This window comes from Micropterus dolomieu, linkage group LG02 (genome assembly GCF_021292245.1).
Source record: "Micropterus dolomieu isolate WLL.071019.BEF.003 ecotype Adirondacks linkage group LG02, ASM2129224v1, whole genome shotgun sequence".
In the NCBI taxonomy this organism is placed as follows: domain Eukaryota; kingdom Metazoa; phylum Chordata; class Actinopteri; order Centrarchiformes; family Centrarchidae; genus Micropterus; species Micropterus dolomieu.
Genome location: NC_060151.1, coordinates 14,757,842 through 14,776,849, shown reverse-complemented (window position 1 = coordinate 14,776,849; position 19,008 = coordinate 14,757,842). Strand labels below are relative to the sequence as shown.

The 19,008-nt window shown below is 40.2% G+C and overlaps 1 protein-coding gene across 1 annotated transcript in view; it reads right to left on the bottom strand.

Moving 5' to 3' along the window:
* LOC123958914 (voltage-dependent T-type calcium channel subunit alpha-1I-like) overlaps positions 1-15,906 on the bottom strand; it is a 17,655-nt gene extending 1,749 nt beyond the window's left edge. Inside the window, exons 1-2 of the mRNA XM_046032657.1 lie at positions 15,766-15,906; positions 9,110-9,243 (exon numbers count right to left, since the gene is read on the bottom strand). Coding sequence (XP_045888613.1) covers positions 9,110-9,243; positions 15,766-15,906 — 275 coding nt within the window. The remainder of the gene's footprint in view (positions 1-9,109; positions 9,244-15,765) is intronic.
* Between the last annotated feature and the right edge of the window lie 3,102 nt (positions 15,907-19,008).

Here is a 19,008-nt window from a genome sequence, read left to right as displayed (position 1 = left end):
GGGGGAGGGGGAGGAGGAGGAAGAAGGAGAGGAGGAGGAGGAGGAGGAGGAGGAAGAAGAGGAGACGGAGGAGGAGGAGGAAGAAGAGGAGACGGAGGAGGAGGAAGAAGAAGAAGAGGAGACGGAGGAGGAGGAAGAAGTAGAAGAAGAGGAGACAGAGGAGGAGGAGGAAGAAGTAGAAGAAGAGGAGACAGAGGAGGAGGAGGAGGAAGAAGAAGAGGAGACGGAGGAGGAGGAGGAGGAAGAAGAGGAGGCGGAGGAGGAGGAAGAAGAAGAAGAGGAGACGGAGGAGGAAGAAGAAGAAGAAGAAGAGCCATAATTTCCAATGAAATTAGAGCAACAATCATACACCATGTTCTGGTTCATGGAATGAGTATGAGGGAAGCAGGACTACGTGTTCAACCAAATATAAGCAGGTTCTCTGTGGCCTCCATTGTCAGGACATTCAGAGAAGAGAACAGGTAAGTGTACTATCATTTGTGGTCCCTCAAACTTACAGTAGAGTATGTACAGTTGTGGAACGTCTCAGTAAATTACTGTAACATATGTCTAAAAATTGGCCCTTTTCTTGCAGTATTACAGTAAAACTAATAGTAGTATAACAGTAAAAATAACAGCATTTTATGTATTGTACATATATGGTGACATTTCAATGCATTAGGCCGGTCTGTACAATTCTAACAAGAGATTTTATTTGCTAGAATTGAAAGGAGAGGTATGTTCTCACAACAGCAACAGACCATTATTGTCAATATGGTCCTTCAAAATAATCTCATTCGTCTGCGTGAAATACAACAGCGAGTTTAGGAAGACAACTTGAACTTTGAAGGAATCAACAGTGAGTCTCTCCACAATTGACCGTGTCCTGAAACGAAACCTGATAAGTCTCAAACAAGCCTACTGAGTACCATTTGAGAGAAATTCTGAAAGGGTAAAAGAGCTACGATATCAATATGTACAAGTAAGTAATCATCACCAGAGATTATACAGCACTATTGAGTTACTGTACATCTTTATGTATACAGAGCCATAAAGCCTGGAATGCTATGTCATTTACATTACTTCAAAAATTAATTGTTGTTCATTTCTATAGCGAATGTTTCAACTGGATTCCATGGAGAGGCCTCATGAGTGCATCTTCTTGGATGAAGCTGGCTTCAATCTCACCAGGAGGAGGAGAGGCTGCAACATTATTGGTCAACGTGCCATTGTGGAGTTGCCAGGGCAGCGTGGTGGCAACGTGACCATATGTGCTGCCATCAGCATCTACGGGGTTATTCACCGCCATGTGACTTTAGGGCCTTACAACACTGCCCATCTTATAATGTTTCTGCATGCCCTACAGGAAGCACTACTGAGACGTGAACAGAGAGGTGATGAGCAGGCAGAGCATCCCATGTATGTGGTAATCTGGGACAATGTGAACTTTCACCGTGGTCCTAGAATTCGTGAGTGGTTTGAAAATAACCTACGTTTTATAAATGTGTGCCTCCACCATACTCACCCTTCCTTAATCCCATTGAAGAATTTTTTTCTGCATGGAGGTGGAAGGTCTATGACAGAAATCCTTATGCACAGGAAAATCTCATTCAGTCAATGGATGCAGCATGTGACAACATTGGAGTGGAAGCGATTCAAGGTTGGATTCGGCATGCTAAAGGATTCTTTCCCCGTTGCTTAGCAAGAGACAGGATTGCCTGTGACGTTGATGAGGTCCTGTGGCCTGACCAGAGGCATGATGCTGAGACAGAATGATTCCAAGACATTGCTTGCTATTGATCTGCTGCATATTTGGTTTGTGACTACATTTACTGTATATGTGTGCGGGATTGTACAAGTACTTCATATTCATATTATTTTTCCCCTGCTCTGCCCTAAGTGCAGTGTTTTGCATTTATCTCTGTAGTGTGTAATGACTGCTGTGTAGTGTATATGCATTAGCTGGATGTGTGTGTTACCTGAAAACAGTGTTTGGTTTTGTGTAAAGATAACATAGTTCTGAAGCAATTGTTTGATATAGCAAGAAAAGTCAAAGGTTTTGACAGTGTAGCTTAAGTTTGGTGATTTGTGTTTAAGGTTTTGAGAAAGCGAGAGAAACATTTAAGCAATTCAGAAATACTGTAATATGGCTCCAGCTGGACCAGAGGTCCCTGCTCATGATTCAGCATCAGTGGTCATTCTTTGATCTAGTCTCACCTGCCCCCCTCCCAGAGATGTGCGAATCCTCAACAGTTTGGGAAATGTAATGCAAAGAGTGTTGCAACACTCCAGAGAAAGTGGTGGGGGGATAAAGTGACAAAGCATCAAAGGGGGAGAATAACATGAAAGGGAGGTGAGGAAGAGAAAGCTAGAGCGGTAAAATAGGGATTCATTCTATTCTAAGTGTTGCCTGCAGGATGTTGTGGCTCAGTCAGAGCCTGGCATCTGTTAGCAAGTCATTTCCACAGCGTGGCTAAGCTGTTTGTGCCCTCAAACCCAAACCACTTTCACAGAAGAATGGCCACGGTTTGCCATGCGCATGCATGTGTGTGTGAAAGCAGTGTGTATGTTTGAATGTACCTCACTTACACTAAATGACTGTTATCATCAATGCAGATATCTTGAGTGAATGGGTTTTACGGTATATGTGTTTTAAATGAGAGCGGAAAACACCTCTGTGTGCATATATATATATATATGTGTGTGTGTGCAAATGGTGTATATTGTGTAATAGTGGTTAAGCGTGTCTGTTAGCAGAACTGATGCGCCCAGGGCAAACAGTGAGGGGGCAGCATGATACCAATAGCACCAGCAGCACCACTGGCTAATAACACCCAAAGCACATCCACTGGCTTTGACAAAACACGCCAAGCGCACTGTCTCTCACATAGATAGACTTATGAACCATGTCATTTACAATAATGTGATACGTTCTTAATCCCACAGGGAAGCTCTTTCCATTTGCCCTTCACCGCATTGCAGAGTCTCCCACAGAGTAACACGCCAGCTCACACTTGAGTAGGATTACTTGTTGTAACAAGGGTTTGAACTGCTGTACAGCTGACAGGCAGTTCATCTAATAACTAACAACGTATTCAGTGGCGAAATATTTAAAACCCAAATAAATTTGCTGAGGAATTGGGAGGGAGCTAGATCCCACTTGTAGATGAAATGCTTAGTCCTTCTGGACTTATTGCAACAGTCTAACTGATGTGTTCTTACTGTAAAGCCCACGAGCCCCACAGTTGAAAGAATGCATCTTTTCGAGGATGAAGAGGCACGTCGCAGAGCGATTTTCTTTTCCTGGTGTAGTCGAAAGCACGGAAATGCCACACAACAGCTTGATGAAAATGTCAAAAGTATAGAGAAGAGCAAAACTGTTGTTTTGGGGCCAGGCTTTTCCGGCTGAGCATAGAGGTGTTATTACAAGCTGTCTCAAACATTATAGTATCTGTGGTAGCTCTAATGATTTGATGTGGGCTGCTGAGCAACTGAACAGAAGGCTAAAATTTCAAAGGGGAGTTTTGAGACAATTAAAACAAATGTCCTCTCCTTAGTGAGCTCAAGGCCACAAAACCTGAACTAAACTATTAGATAAAAGCATAAACAATAGCAAGGATATGCCCGTGTTTGTTAGTGATCCCTTTCCGCTGAAGAACACACAAAGAAGCCAAAGAGAAAACCAAAGTGGTGCCTGCATGTGTGTGGGTCTTTAGACATGTGTGTCTTTGTGTGTGCAGGCACACTGTGTGTATGCATGTGCGTGAATGTGTGCGCTCTCTATAGAAGTGTTTCTTCCTGTACACATCAATCAGGCCGCTGTGTTTGGGAGGGTAATTAGTGGACTGCCGGAAGCGTCCTTTTTATGATTGTTCTCTATTTTTTCAAATTCCTTTTTCAAATTTTTTTTCATCTCGTGATGCCTTCATCTCATTCATGCTTTTATGTGACTACTCATGCGTGCGTGCGTGCGCATGTGTATATCAATATGAAATGCAGAGCTTCAGGGGACACCCCGGATAGACCTGGTGAGAAGAGTTCAGACGCGCCTTTAACATGAGAAACATGTAAAGTCTGGAGTGAATTAACTGTCAAATTAACAACATGCCTTAATCAAAGTTGAAGTTCCTGCATTACTCACTGTACATAAAAAAGTGAATATCTCAACTCTTAGGATGTCTACAGCTGCAGTGCCGTCTTATTTTGTCCTTTTTAATTATGTATTATGGGTAAGCTACTGATGGCTAGAACGACAGGTCCACAAAATGTAATCAGGTTGTTGTTTCTTTGCATATATATATGAAACCCACCAGGTTGAGTCAAGGTACAGTTCCTTAATATGCTTGATAAATACAAACATCAGTCAGTTTTGTTTTCAGTTTCTTTTCTTTTCATTTCTTTGACCTGGTAAATTGTTTTCGGCCTATCTTAGGCATAAATTTGAATAAATATGGAAGGCAAGGCTGACTTCTTATGAAAAGGGACATGCTTCTTCCCTGGATCAAGAAACTCAGTGGACACGCATGGAGACATGCTGCGATATTTCCATTAAATACGACAGATACCAGACATCCTGGGGAAAATAAGTCTCAGTGCAGTGGACAAGGCTAAAATAAAATATACAGTGTACAAAATAAAACAAATTTCTGTGTGGCAGTTTAGGGAGCAAAAGCATGAGGCCTCCTGTAGAGTCTGTCTGGACGAAAGCCTGGTCTGTATGGGGTCTGAAGGTGGGATGACAAGGGAAGATGCTCAATCGAGCATGGGAAAAAGAAAGAAAGAAGAAGGGTGAGAGAGGAGGAGGGTAAGAGAGCGAGGTGGTGCCCGTGGGTAACACTGTATGGAGCTCATAGCAGACTGTCGGCTGTGATCTGGCCCGGCAAGTTTGGCAATGCCCTCTGCAATTAGCCTCGACGCTAATCTAATGGGTGCTGCCAAGAGTAAAAAGCGAAGGCCGAGGCGGTCATGCAAATGCATATACAGGCACACACATACACAGATTAAACAAACTCAAAAGGCATAAGCTGACAGACTGTAATCTCTGTGTGTGATTCTGTACTGCAAACACAAACACACCCACGCACACACACAAACTACGAGCATCCGCAGGGGATAAACTGATTCAGCTCAAATGAAGATGAATGTCCCTCCACCTACCCTGGTAAGTCTGTTGCTATAGCTTTCATTGTCTGCTATTATACCAGACACTCTCCCTATCCATCTCTCTCCTTCGTTCGCTCTCTCTCTCACTCTCTAGCTCTCACACACACAAACACACACACACACAAACAGATTTGCTTTATCACCCACGTCTAAGCCTCACATTTCACTTCACTCATAGCAGGTGTCAGAGCAGGTGTGTTTGCTTTTGTTTTGTGCACATGCATCCATCTAGTGTGTATGTATGTGTGTCTTGCGGTAACAGTGTGTGTGTGAGGGAGACTTTACAAGAACAAGCCAAACTTATGCAACAACTTACACAATATATGACAATGGATTTGTATGCTCTTGTGGGCAGGTGTTTCAGCGGTGGGTGTATCTCAAAATCTAATTTTTGAATTCCCAGTTTCTGTCTTACATTTCTTCATTTCTTTCCTTCTTCCTGTCTGCCATCTAAACCCATTTTACTTCCAATCTAAACACATGTGCCAGTCCAAAACACCAAACAGCATTCTACTCCCCAGATCCTAGATTTAAGCAATATTCTGATGAATATTTATGTGGAAGGATTAAAAATGACAGTATGTTTTCATCTTTACCGCAGAGAATACTGTGACACCCTGTGGGGTAATGTGTGGGCGTGGCCAGTCTCTATGCTTTGCAGGTGAAGAGCTGAGACTGATTGCAGTAACTCTGGGCACCTGGGCTAATTGCCCTGTACAGTATTTGTATCACCTTATTCTCATTCTTAGGCATGATGCTGCTGGTCTGAGGTCAGACCACCCTGCTAACTTACTACTCTCTGTTTCCCTCCACAGGTTCCACCTTTGCCTTGGTTTCTGGACATGCTGTTTTAGTTGTAGTTATTGTTTCTGGCACATTACCACCCTCACACATGTTTTCCATGCATCCATCATCCTGCCCTGACATGACTGAAACCACTGATGTTCATACCCCATACTTTATCACCTTTACATCAGCACAAGTCTTAATTTGGCTTATTTTGAGTTAAATTAATTTATTTTGTTAAACATTTGTGTCTCCCTTTTGTTGTGGCCTTCTGAGTCAGGTCATAACAATACCAAATGGTAGAAAGTAACAAAGTACAAATACTTTGTTACTGTACTTAAGTAGTTTTTTTTTAGTATCTGTAGTTTACTCAAGAATCTCCGTAGCCTATGCAGTGCACCTGAGTGGAGCAGTATTGAAAAAAATAAATGTAAAACTGATAAAGCTTGGCCAGGCAGCCTCAACCAGTACGAGCACAGCCACAGATGAACAGCCAGCATCAGATATATGCAACTCAGACTCTAATGGAACACTTGCTGCTCCACCAAATGACCCAGCAGATTGGCCCCCAGTCTTAACAGACTTCAAGAGGACTGAGTTAGTGCGCAGAGGTCTGTTCAAACAGCACTGGATTTTTCTACAGGAGGTTTCTATTCAGGCTTCTTACAGAGGGAGGATTGTAGTGAGAGCATTGCTGTGTCAGGTGTGAATGTGCAGCAAACCGGATCTGTTTTCGCACTGTGAGTCGCAGCCAGTTTGAGACCGAATGGCAATAACGCAGACTTATCCCCCCCACATATAGGAAATATCCACTTGTCCTCTTGCGGCTCAATTTTCCTTATTGTGATTCACTTTAACGTATAATGCTGTATTTAAACATGTCTTGAGTGAATTTAAAAAGATAGCTTACTTTTTGTAAGTTCAATAGATTTACATGAGTAGTACTTTTTACTTTTGATTACTTAAGTATTTTTAAAACCAGGTACTTTTTTACTTTTACTTGAGTAACATTTTTTATGTGGTATTTGTACTTTTACTTAAGTAGGAAAACTGAGTACTTCTTCCACCACTGAGAATACCCTATACTGTAGCATACTGCAGCATGCCAGTTATACTGTAGTTACTGTGGTAGTGTAATAGAGATTGTTGCCTTAGGGTTTCCTTCTCAGAGGACACCCCACACATGCCCCGTCTACTGTTAAAATGCTGCGTGTACAGTGAGTCTGCTGGTAAAATGTCTCTACGGCTTCATTTGACAGAGAATATGCATCATGAGATTGCTTCTAGTATTAAAATGTTTACTGTAACTTGGCATGAAGGCCACATAGGTTTACTACCCACTTTTTAAACTGGTTCCAATACAGCAAAATAGCAAGTATATTATTTATTGTGCAAAAATATGATTTTGCTAAGATTCAGAATTATGTATGTGAGTATATATTTAACATGTTTAATGTACAATTAATATTTGATAAACAACTTATGAGCAAAATCCTAGACTTGTACTGTATGACTTTACTGACGTGCGAACTAGTGAATGAAGAATGGGTGTTGACAGTGACGTTTTGTTCACATCTGTGGTCTAGTTCCCTTGGCTTTTTACCTTCTGGTCTATTTAGTGTTCACACTAAAGTATTACAAACAAACCTAGGAGGTGTAAGCATGAAGTCACATGGACTGACAGGTTACTCATTCATTAGACAGTTTTGGTGACCTGTCATCCTGCATCATCCTGAGTTTAGAAAGAAAATGTGAAAATGTCTGGAGTGAAAATAACGCTGCACTTAACAGCACTTGACGGCTTTATTAACCTTCTCTCTGATTTGATAAAGAGCATAGAAAAACCATGAACAAAAAGTTATACTGTAAGCAGTAGTCGACATAATGGACTGTAGTGACAGTCTGCTACAATCAGAGCAGGGAAACAAGTCCTGGAGCCAAGTCCTCCATATTAAATGGTAAAATACATTGTCTGTCACGGCCCTCCAGGACGACACGTGAGTGTTTTCTGATATGACCTCAAAATCGACAGGATGATTGTCAGGTGCGCTTTGTCACTTGAATAGAAACATATGACCTTTTTTGTTATTTCCTGTAACGACCGATGCTCTCACTCAATGGGGAACAATAAGACAGGGTAAATGGTTAGGCCATGATTACCAGAAAGATACATTTGTCTTGTTTCTTTTATGCAAACGTGACACGTACATAATCACAGAATCCTGTGGCTGGTCTGTGTTGCATTCTCACCCCAAACGAAATGCTTCAAAATTAGATTAGAAGCAGACAAAAAACTAACCCAGATTTTCATGTGGTTTTATTTGTTGCTGTGGTCCAAATCTTTCCATCCAAAAGTAATCATCTAAAACACATCAAACTTATACTCTGCTCTCAACAGCCATCATAAACAAGTTCCATACTAGGGATGCACCGATCTGACTTTCTCAGTCCTGACACCAACACTTATACCTGGGCTTTGGGTATCAGCTGATGCCAAATACCGATCTAATACCAGTGTAAAATGAATAAGCTGTATTCCTCACTGTGAGGAAGAGACTGGGAATTATTCTTTTATGTATAAGGCAACATCGGCCTTGGCTTAAACATTGCTTCCTGACTGCTTCTGCAAAGTGCTTCATTAAGTTGTGTGTGTTATATTTTGCAGTGCTACTGCCACCTCTCAAAACACTGACTTTGTAGCCATAGAACTTGTTGGTGTAGTAAGCATGAAATACCTCTAAACTTCTGACCCCTTTGTTTTTAACTCCCTCCATGCTATGTTAGCTCTCCTAGCGCATTACGTAATTGAATTGAATAGATCGGACCCATTAACCATAACCCCCTTGTCACCGAGACCCGATCAAGTTATCTGAGTCAGGCCGTTCACCAATACCAGATCAGTGCATCCCTATTCCGTACTTGCTAAACCCTCGCTAGAAGACACTATATTATTAAACTCAGATTTGAAGTACAAGTGAACTAATTCAATTCAGACATAAACTGATATTTCCTATCTTTGATGATAATGATAGCATACAGTAAGAGTTATTTTATTCTCTGTTATAACTTGATTTCAAGAGCAAATACTGCTGAAGCAAGTTCTCCATATCAGTCTTTCCTAAACAACATGGCGCACAAACTTTACCAGAGGTAGAATTAATTTCATGATCTGGATGCTTACCCAGCCATGACGATGAAGAAGTCCAGCCTGTTCCAGGTGTCTCCTAGGTAACAGCGTCGGCCAAAGATCCCAAGAGCGACCATCTTTACCACCATCTCCAACGCAAAGAAGATGTAGATGAATGCATCGAAGGCCTATGAGAAGACACAGGGAGATAAACATGGAGGAAAGTGAGAAAAAGATGCATTCGATACATTTTGCACACACATAAGCCAGGCATCTGTTTCGTCTGCTGTGTTCATGAAATGAGTAGGCTCAAGCTGTTGTCAAAGCTCCCTCTTCATATTTTTTTCCAACTTAAGTTTGTTAGTGAACGAGGAGCACTTGTTATCTCTGGTGAGAACAAATTGTCTGCTGTCTTTTTTTTAAAGCACTCCTTAGTTTTTAGCAGTAGACCTCGTAAAAAAGAAAAACATTTTCGATTGATGCACTACACACTAGACAAAATGAAAAACTGAGAAACAAAGTGTGCACATGTGCCCTGAAGCACACACGCACCCTTTTCAAGCCTCAAGCGATTTCTTGGTTCTGACCTTGTCTATTCAAATACCTCAACACAATCCATCCACCTTCTATTTCCCACCTTTCAAAAGCAATTTTAACACACAAGTTAACACTCCACAGCAGATTCATCCCAAAGCTCACAGGACCTAGCAGCACTGGTGACTATAGCTTGAGCCAGGTTTACTGTTACCAATGTGATTTGAATGGCTTAAAGAGATAAATGTGTGTTTGTGCACTGACAACATGTGTCTATACTAATATAATACCACACAAAACATATGGTTCCCAGTGTGAGGCAACCCCACTGCAGCACTCGAATCACAAGAGAAGTAAGAAGTGAACAGGAAAAAGAAAGTGAGGGAGATCCAGGTCAAACCTCAGAGAAAACGAAGATGAAGGGAGAAGAGACAGCGAGAGATAAATGGAGGGAGAGACAGATGAGCTCATATCGCTGCCATGTCCTGCCTGCATTATGTTCGGATCACTAGCTGAACCATATTGTATTTTCGGAAACAAAACTCTTTCCCAGTGCTTTGCCTTAGGCTGTATGACTGTGTTTGCTGCCTTGTTACATATTCCTACTACATATAACCCAAGCTGCTACATCTTGACACGGAGAAATACAAGGCCTTATAATTCAAATACGCAATAGAAGCTAGATGGCTGCTTGCTAATAAGTCACAGGTCATAGTTTGGATTTTAGATGATGACAAGCCTGTTTGTTTGTTCCAGACCTGTCATCCATTCCCAAACTGTGCATACAAGTGCACATAGTCCTACACTATTCTGAATGGGAAAACATTTTTCTTACTATTGTTTAATCTCATAGTTATATATACTTAAAATGCTTGCTTTGCTGACCAAATATGAAATAAAGAGTCTGAATGTTCACCTGTTTAAATTGCTCTAATATAAAGCCTTAAAAAGCTGTAAACATACAACATAAGATCACAAAAACTTTCTGGCTAAATGTTGCTCTAGGCTGCTAAAGCACAGTTAGTACTCCCTGAGAATAGAGTCTGCACTCAACAAATCAGATGGCACAAACCAATACTGCAACGGGGAAACAATTTTCCACAAGGTTATTACCTTTTTCGGGGTTTCAGGGAGACGTTAAATGACAAACTAGAGACCCAACAATAACCCACAGCAGTCTAGAAAACACTGATATGTGCGACATTTGGACAACCAGGAGCAATACGCTTCGACTGGAGAAGAGAAAATTTTTTTTCCTGATGAACAATTGCAAGATGGTGTTTGTAGCTGTAGCCCACACTGAATGAGATAAATGGTGTGTGATATTTTGTGCAGGGGATGAGTCCAAAACAGTAAGAATGAAGAGATGTGATGAACAGCTATCTATTCCATTTTTCCATGAACACTGTCTGTACCATTTGTTATTTTTAAGGTTCAGGATATCTAAAAACCAAGAAGGAAATGAGTTGGATCAAATTTGTGCACTTGTATGTGTGTGTGCACACGACTGTAAATCTAAAAATCTGTGCTTTTTTGCACTTGAGCAAGCATGGCTTTGCATGTACTGTATACATGCGCATTACTGCACCTGTAATGCATTTGAAGCCATGTGTGTTCCCTCCCTGCTCATTCACTCTCTCTCTGTCTCTCTCTCTCACACACACACACACACACACACACACACACAGTATACAGAGCTGGCAGCATGCAATGGGAAAGATGAGAACATGCTGTTTAAATGATGTTTTGATAAATAATGCAGTCTGCACGCTTCACATGTAATCCGACATTGGCTGCACCAGTCGGATCCCTGTCGCGCTCCGCTCTGAGTGAAAGGGGAATGAATTCATCATAGTTATTTTGTCACTACCGCCAGCTTCCTCTTCAGTCAGCCTATCAGGTTTTATCGTCAACACGATTTGTAAGGAGGTTGAGGCTGTCTTTTGATGGGGCCCTTTCATGATTGGAAACAGGAGCTGGTGTACAAGCTACTTTATATGCTGTCATTGTGCCGCTCATTTGGCAGGAGAAGACGTGGTAAGTAGGTCATCAGGATTGTGATGGTGGACCATTTAAAATAAAATATGTATGTGTTTCTTAGTCTACTTGTGGAATGAGTGAATGACGAGAGTAATCAGCGTATAAATCCAAAGGCACCACGAGGACACACTCACTGACAAATAGGACAGGAAAAGGGATACCTGGCACAGCCATTCTACAAAGTGTCTGTGTGTGTTCTGAACATCTGAAGCTCCATTAAAAAGGCTGAATAGGTTCTGATTTGGAGGTATAATGAGTCCTGTCCCATTCAAATTGATTTTAGGTGGAATAACAACTTTCTATTTGCGTGAGCTGACTGTGCAAACACAGACAAGAGTTAAGCTGGGCCAGAGCTGGCTGGAGAGGGCCTCCACTGACTTAAAGGATGTACAATTTTCATCCTCAACTGCTGCTTCTGGCTGTGAGCCTGTTAACTTCTTGACTTAAACTGGGAATATTTATTAAAAATCAAATTGACATTTTAAGTTATTTGCTTTCTCCACTCATGTGGTCACAAATTAAGCTTTGTTTAATTTGTGATTACAAATTAAACAAAGCTTATTTGCTTTCTTGCTGAGAGTTAAATGAGAAGATTGACACCACTCTCATGTGGCAAATCATATCCTAACTTAGCACAAAGACTTGAAACAGCTAGCCTGGCTCTGTCCTCTAGCACCTCTAAAGCTCACTAATTAACACGTTCTGTCTTGCTTGTTTAATCCGTACTTAAACCAAAGTGTAAAAACTACACATTTTGGTTTAACTGGATTACGTGCCAGACAATTTTTTTGGCTTGTTGCCACCTTGATTGCAAGAGAGGTATCTCTCATTCATCTGACTCTCTAATGAAAACGTGTATTTCCCAAAATGTCGAACTAGTCCTTTAAGTTTGATTGTATTTTCAGAGGTGGGTAGAGTAGCCCAAAACTGTACTCAAGAAAAAGTACTGTTACTTTGCAAAAACAAGTACTCAAGTAGAAATAAAAGTGGGCATCAAATTAACTACCTGAGTAAGAGTACAAAAGTATTTACTAAAAACATTACTTGAGTAGTGAGTAACTTAGTGAGTAACAAAAAAAACAAAAAACAAAAAATGGGTCTTTTTCCCCAAGTCTTTTATTTGATGTGGATGTGACTCCAATTATTTCAGATGGTCTTTCTCAGGTAAAGGTAAAGAAGTGAACATACACTTGTATTTATTTGTGATAGTCACCATCTCTTGATTAGATAACCTGCCACATTTACACCAGGACAATATTACCAGTGTGTATCCATCAAATGTGATTACAAAATACTGCATTAATATTATAGTCTGTTAGTACTCCAATAAGTAAAGACTATTGTGGTGTATAACATATGTGCATTTGACCATAACAGTTTAAAATAACACTGTAGCAGCTGGATAGAGGATTAGTGACCTTTTAAGGGGAGAGTAGAGGTCAGTGTTTATGTAGGGAGTGAACCCTTCTATAGGATTTGACCTCTGACCCCGTGTTATGTTACCTCAGAATAGTACTGAACCCTTCTCTGGTACCAGATACCTAAACATGTCCTATATAAGCTGTGTTTGATGTACAGAGAGACAGAGTGGTCATCGGGCTGGGTCACTCTCCAAGCTGCTGCAGAGCTTGTAATTGATGCTGAACTCCTTGATGTAATAAACTTTTATGATCAAGAACAGTGTCAAGCGGATTTCTTCTCAACACATCATCGCAGCATTATTGTTCGGACACCGAATGTTAAAAAATATAAATAATTTTCTTGTTGTCTCCGGTATTAAAATTTGGCAAACAAATCAAATTAGGAGAAATTGCTGTGATGTTTCATAATTTATTGCCTATTAAATGTGTTCACTTCTTTATTTTTACCCGAGGAAGATCATCTGTGGTTGAAACATTATATCAGTCACATTCACATGAAATGAGAGTAGTTTGTCTTTTTTGTGTGTGCATACAGATTATGCATTTATTATTACATATTACAACATATTAGCATTAACACAACAGACAATGATCTCTGTCAGCACAGACAACACGGTGTAACCCACTGACTTCACATCTGAAACCCGTTCCACCAACACGGTCTCATTCAATGGCCTCAGATACCGACGCTTTGAGAAAGTCTGACAAAGCTAAAGTCCTGGGATGAGACGAGGCAGGCTGCACGGTGCGCTAAATTTTAGTCTGTAGCCTAAATATTAGCTGCTACCGCCATTTGAAAGCCATACTACCATGCTGTAGCTTCAGCCATTATTCTGCTCTAACAGAGCCATGTGGATGCTTGACTGTGGTAAACAAATAAGCAGCGTGATTAATGTATCCAAATGTAGCGGAGTGAAAGTAATGATTTTTAAAAACTAAGTAAAGTATGATGCATTAGAACTACTCTGACAAGTACAATTTACTCAGTAAGTATATGTAATGGATTAAATGTAACTTGTTACTACCCACCTCTGTGTATTTTTAAGTAGATTAACCAAGGTGTACCACATTGCCCCCAAGTCTCCAATCCCACCCCCCTTCACCCTTTACTGAGACTTTAAATCCCGGACATCCAGGTCTCTAAATCTCTGTTTAACGCATACAGGTAATGTATACATTGTTTGTGGCTCTTTTCACCAGGGCCAGGGAAGCATGTGAGGGCCACTGAAACAATCTACGCTCAGCAAAATCCCTCCTGTTACCATTAGCAACCACCAGAATAGGACCCCTCACACTACCTGGGGAGCCAATATGCTTGTTAGAGAGACAAAGGGTGAAGGAAGGGAGAGGGAGCGAGTGTGTAGGATGGGGGAATGGGAACATAGGGAGGAGTAAAGATGGGATTGGAAGGAGAGGTAGGAGGAGGAAGAGAGATCGTGAAGCAGGAAGATGTGTTGCACAGTTTAAGCAGTGAACGTTCGTTTGAAATCTCTGCACAATGAATAGAGAATCCAATGAAATAAATAAACCTATTATAGTTTGGTCTGAGGGGCTTTATTCGATATAATAATCCACCCTAATGTGCTGTAGGCAAGAAAGACATGGCAGTGCAATCAGTCAACATGGGACATGTGGGACAATCCAACAGCAGACACTTCCCATGCAGGTTACTGTGGACAGATTTTCAATGTCAGCGGACATTAAAAATCACCAACAAAAAGCATGTCAGGCAGAATTAGGTCACCCTTGTCACACCTGAGCCTGCCAAATTTACTTCAATGAAAATCAATTTCAACCCCAGAGGTAAACACTTGAGTCCTCAGCCAGTTGGCAAATTACAGTAGTAACACATAACACACATCAGCCCTACACGGATTATACACAGAAACAAAAGGAAATTATTAGCAATTTGGAAAAACAGCACAATAATCTGTGCTCTAACACATGCATGATAAGAATATAACTAAATCTGTAACTAACTCTTTTTGTCACTGATGACCTGTTACAAGATCAATCAAGTCCTCAATATTTAACAAGGCCAGCAGCACATGAAAACATAAATCTACAAAGATTTTGCATCATGACAAGTCATCTTTACAATGAGGTGTACTGTCTCTTGTTGTGTGAAAACCTTGCTAATTTAGAGAATAATCACATTAAAACTCATCACATGTGGCCAGCTGTATATACAGCACAGAGGTAACAGCTGTGGTATAGAAACAATAAGCCAGTTTTGAAATTTCATCAAGACAGAGCTAAACTTCCAACAGTAATTTAAACAAAAAATTGCAGCAGAAGTAGAATTAAAGCCTGTAGGTGAAACTTTGACGGCTATGGGATTTGTGATAGTCCATAACCACAATTTTAACTGCAGGTACTTGTCTCCACAAGTGTATTCTCATCATGAAGTGACAAAATCACACACGGCTCCACAAGACTATATTACAACAAACTAAGTCCCAATTCCCTGTTCAGAGAGAAGGAGAAAATATAAACCTTCCAGGAGGGAAATATTCAGGCTGCATCACAGCTTGAGGAACAGTGATAAGAAGAGTGGTGAGTTGCTCTGAGTTTATGTCAAATAATTGTTTTGTTCTATCTCTTCATCAGTGCGCTGCCATGTTGTTCTTACACACATGTGCAAACACACACACACACACACACACACACACACACACACACACACACACACACACACACAGGGGTCTACCTTACCTGCAGTATCTGGCAGCGGTCCGAGGTGCAGTCGATGTTCTCACAGGGCTGGTACATGCCCAGTGTCACACAGTTGAGCAGGATCACCATGATGCTAATCCTCTCGAACCACGTATTAACACAACTGGGGTTAAGGAGCATTGCAGCTGAGGAGAAATGCACAGGCATGCACACACTGTATGTTTCAAACTGGGCTATAGTGATAAAATAGCAGCTGAGTGGATGGATGGATAGATGGATGGACCTCACTTACATCAGAGCAAGCTGTATAATTTTTATTATACATCAGTGTTGGAATATAACAGAATATTGAAACTGAGTGATACAGATGGATTAAATGTGCTAAAACTTAAAGATATTAAAGATTATATTTATTTTATAGGTGAAAAATAATAATTATTAGTCATGATACTGTCAATTGTCCTGCTGTAAACAACCCTTAAACAGCATAAGAAAACTCTCTCCATCACCTGACCCCTGGGTCTCTTTTCCTTCTTTATCTTTTCCTTATACTTTCTCCATGTTGTGTGTCTTCACTCCTGTCTCCTCATATTCGCTCTTTGGAAATACGAAGAGCCTGTTTGAAAGATCTGACAGTGGTTGACAGCGGTACTTTAACATTATTATTGTTAATAATAACGGGTTTTGATTTATCTGACGTAATGTCGCAGGAATATAATAAGTTATTAAAGTTTACCTACAGGGCAGGCTGTGTGTCCAGCATGCATGAGAAGTAGTTTTATTATATGTATGCTACATTTTTTGTGTTTCTGCATAGTAGATCATAGTGTAAGTTTTCTTATCAGGCAACGTTTTTAATAACGTGTTTTTGTACTATAGTGTCAATTTTCTTCAAGATGCATATTGCAATGCTGTTGTAAATGAGCGTCCTGTTTGCCTACCTGCATAAACTTTAGAAGGAAACAATAAATGAGACAATAAGTCCAAATTTCTAGTTTGTTGTAACTCACCACACAAAATAAACCCCCTCTCCCCTCCTAGTAACGCCCGGCTCCCTCACAGTTAAGATGGTGGTGAAGATAACAAAATCAGGGATAAAATCCCTTATTGTGCCTAACTTTAGTGGATCATAACATATCGAGTATGGAAATAATTTACAGATTCTCCTGTTCAAGACGACACAAAGTTTTCTATCAATGTCAGTTTTTGGGTCGCGACAAAGGCCAAAATGTGGCTTGCAACAGACTAGGTAACAAAAAATGATACTAGGCCTAGTGTGCAAGGTACAGAGAGACAGATACAGACAGGCACAAACACTACCAAGCGCCTGGAGGAGATAACAAACTGATGGACATTTTAATGTACAATGTCATCAATTTAGATGGTCGCATTATACATTAGGAGATGAATAATGAATAAATGAATAATATCTTTGGAGAAATATTGCTGCACATTGGGGAATATAGCAAGAACAAAATAATCATTCTGAGACTGTCACAATTATTTTTGATATTTTATGACTATTTGACTTGGCACCTTTTCTTCTATTTCCCAAAGTGTGAACAAGAATAGAAGCAGACTGATTCACATCACAAATGCATGGCTGCATTTGTGATATGCATAGCTGACTCATTCGCAGCATGTGCGCAACACATCATGCAAGCTAAGAGGTCACGTAGCTGCCACCCTGCCGGTGAGCAATTCATCAATGAAAGATTGAAGATGAGTATTTTTTCCGGCGAACCTATTTTTTTCTACATGACTGTGTGAGTCAAAAATCAGACATGACAGAGTAAATACTATTGCCTGCCAAGGCACAGGACACCTTTTGTGATATTTATTTAAAATGATTAAAGATGCAGCAGTATGGGCTCAGATTATTTTTTTAAATGTCAATAACAATTTCAAAACAGTGCCAGTATAAATAAAATTTAACACTTGCCTCGTACATTTGCTTTACAACCTGGCAGCTTGCTACTCACCTTCACTCTCACTCTCTTTTCTCTCTTCTCATCTTACAAAGCCACCTTGTCACAGTGCAGAGTGCTCCACCACCCTGGTTTACACCTGCATCATATGATGAGTGTGCTATATGTACTGTGCAGGCCTTCTTAAAGAGTTTGATTAATGATTGTGTCATTTAATGCTATGCAAACATGAATAAAACGGATAAGGCAAATTCACATACTAAATTTATATTATGCATATATTAATTGGAGGGTGTGTGTGTGTGTGTTATAATCACTGTCATGCAGTTTAAAAGTATTTTACAGCTTTTCAATTCTTTCTTATCTCTTATCCTCTTAAGGCTTTGTATTCACACAATGAGCATCACGTCTTTTGTTCTAATGAACTCTGCACTTACAGAACTTATGCACTCCAGTAGTGTGATGTGTGAAATGTGTCTGTGTGTGGCATGCAACACAACTGCAGGCAAGTGCAGCTGCCAACACTAACTTTAGCTGCAAACACATGTTAGTGTGACCAACTCATTTTGACATGGATGATTGCTACAAATGTTTAATTAATAGAAGGTGATCTTACAAGCAATTGTGGGTGACAATATTTATATATTTTAACATAACCCAATGCAGACTTAACCTTAATTGTACCAAAAGTTGTATTTATTAAAGATTTATATCAAGGTAAGGCAAAACTATTAGTAAATAATTTTTTTTAGACATCTGTTTGAAAGCCAAAGCCACAAAAATTGGTATCAAGATATTGCTCTTTGCACATGCATTTGTGATAAGAGGCGGTCTGGCTTAAAAAGGAGGATTTTATTTATTAAACTAGGTATCAAATAAAATTGCACGATGCAACCCCTGCATAAACACATACACAGAAAAAGAAAAATTATTTTAAAAGCAATAATAAACCAATGAAACAAACAAAAAAACTGTAGATATTCAGATATAGTGAAAGGTTTCTTGCCTTTAAAAACTCATTTTTTCAGTTCATTAATGGCAAAGAAAAGCTGCTATCTCTTTAGTCGAAATAAGTCAGCATTCAGCTTCTGCAGTGGCAGTGCAGCCAGTGCACACTGGGACCTAGCTGATTACAAAAGCCCACAAGGGATGGCAACAAATGCCGCATGCAAAATGATCAGATGTCGTCATCCATTCATTCATACTGTGTAGGCCTATAATAAGTTGCTGTGCTTTTCTTGATGGCCATTTGTTCTGTGATTATTGACATACTATGTAAGCTACTTTGCGTTAATCCGTTACTGTAGGCAGCTAAAGCTACTTCAGTTGTTTGATAGTCCGAGACAGCAGGCTA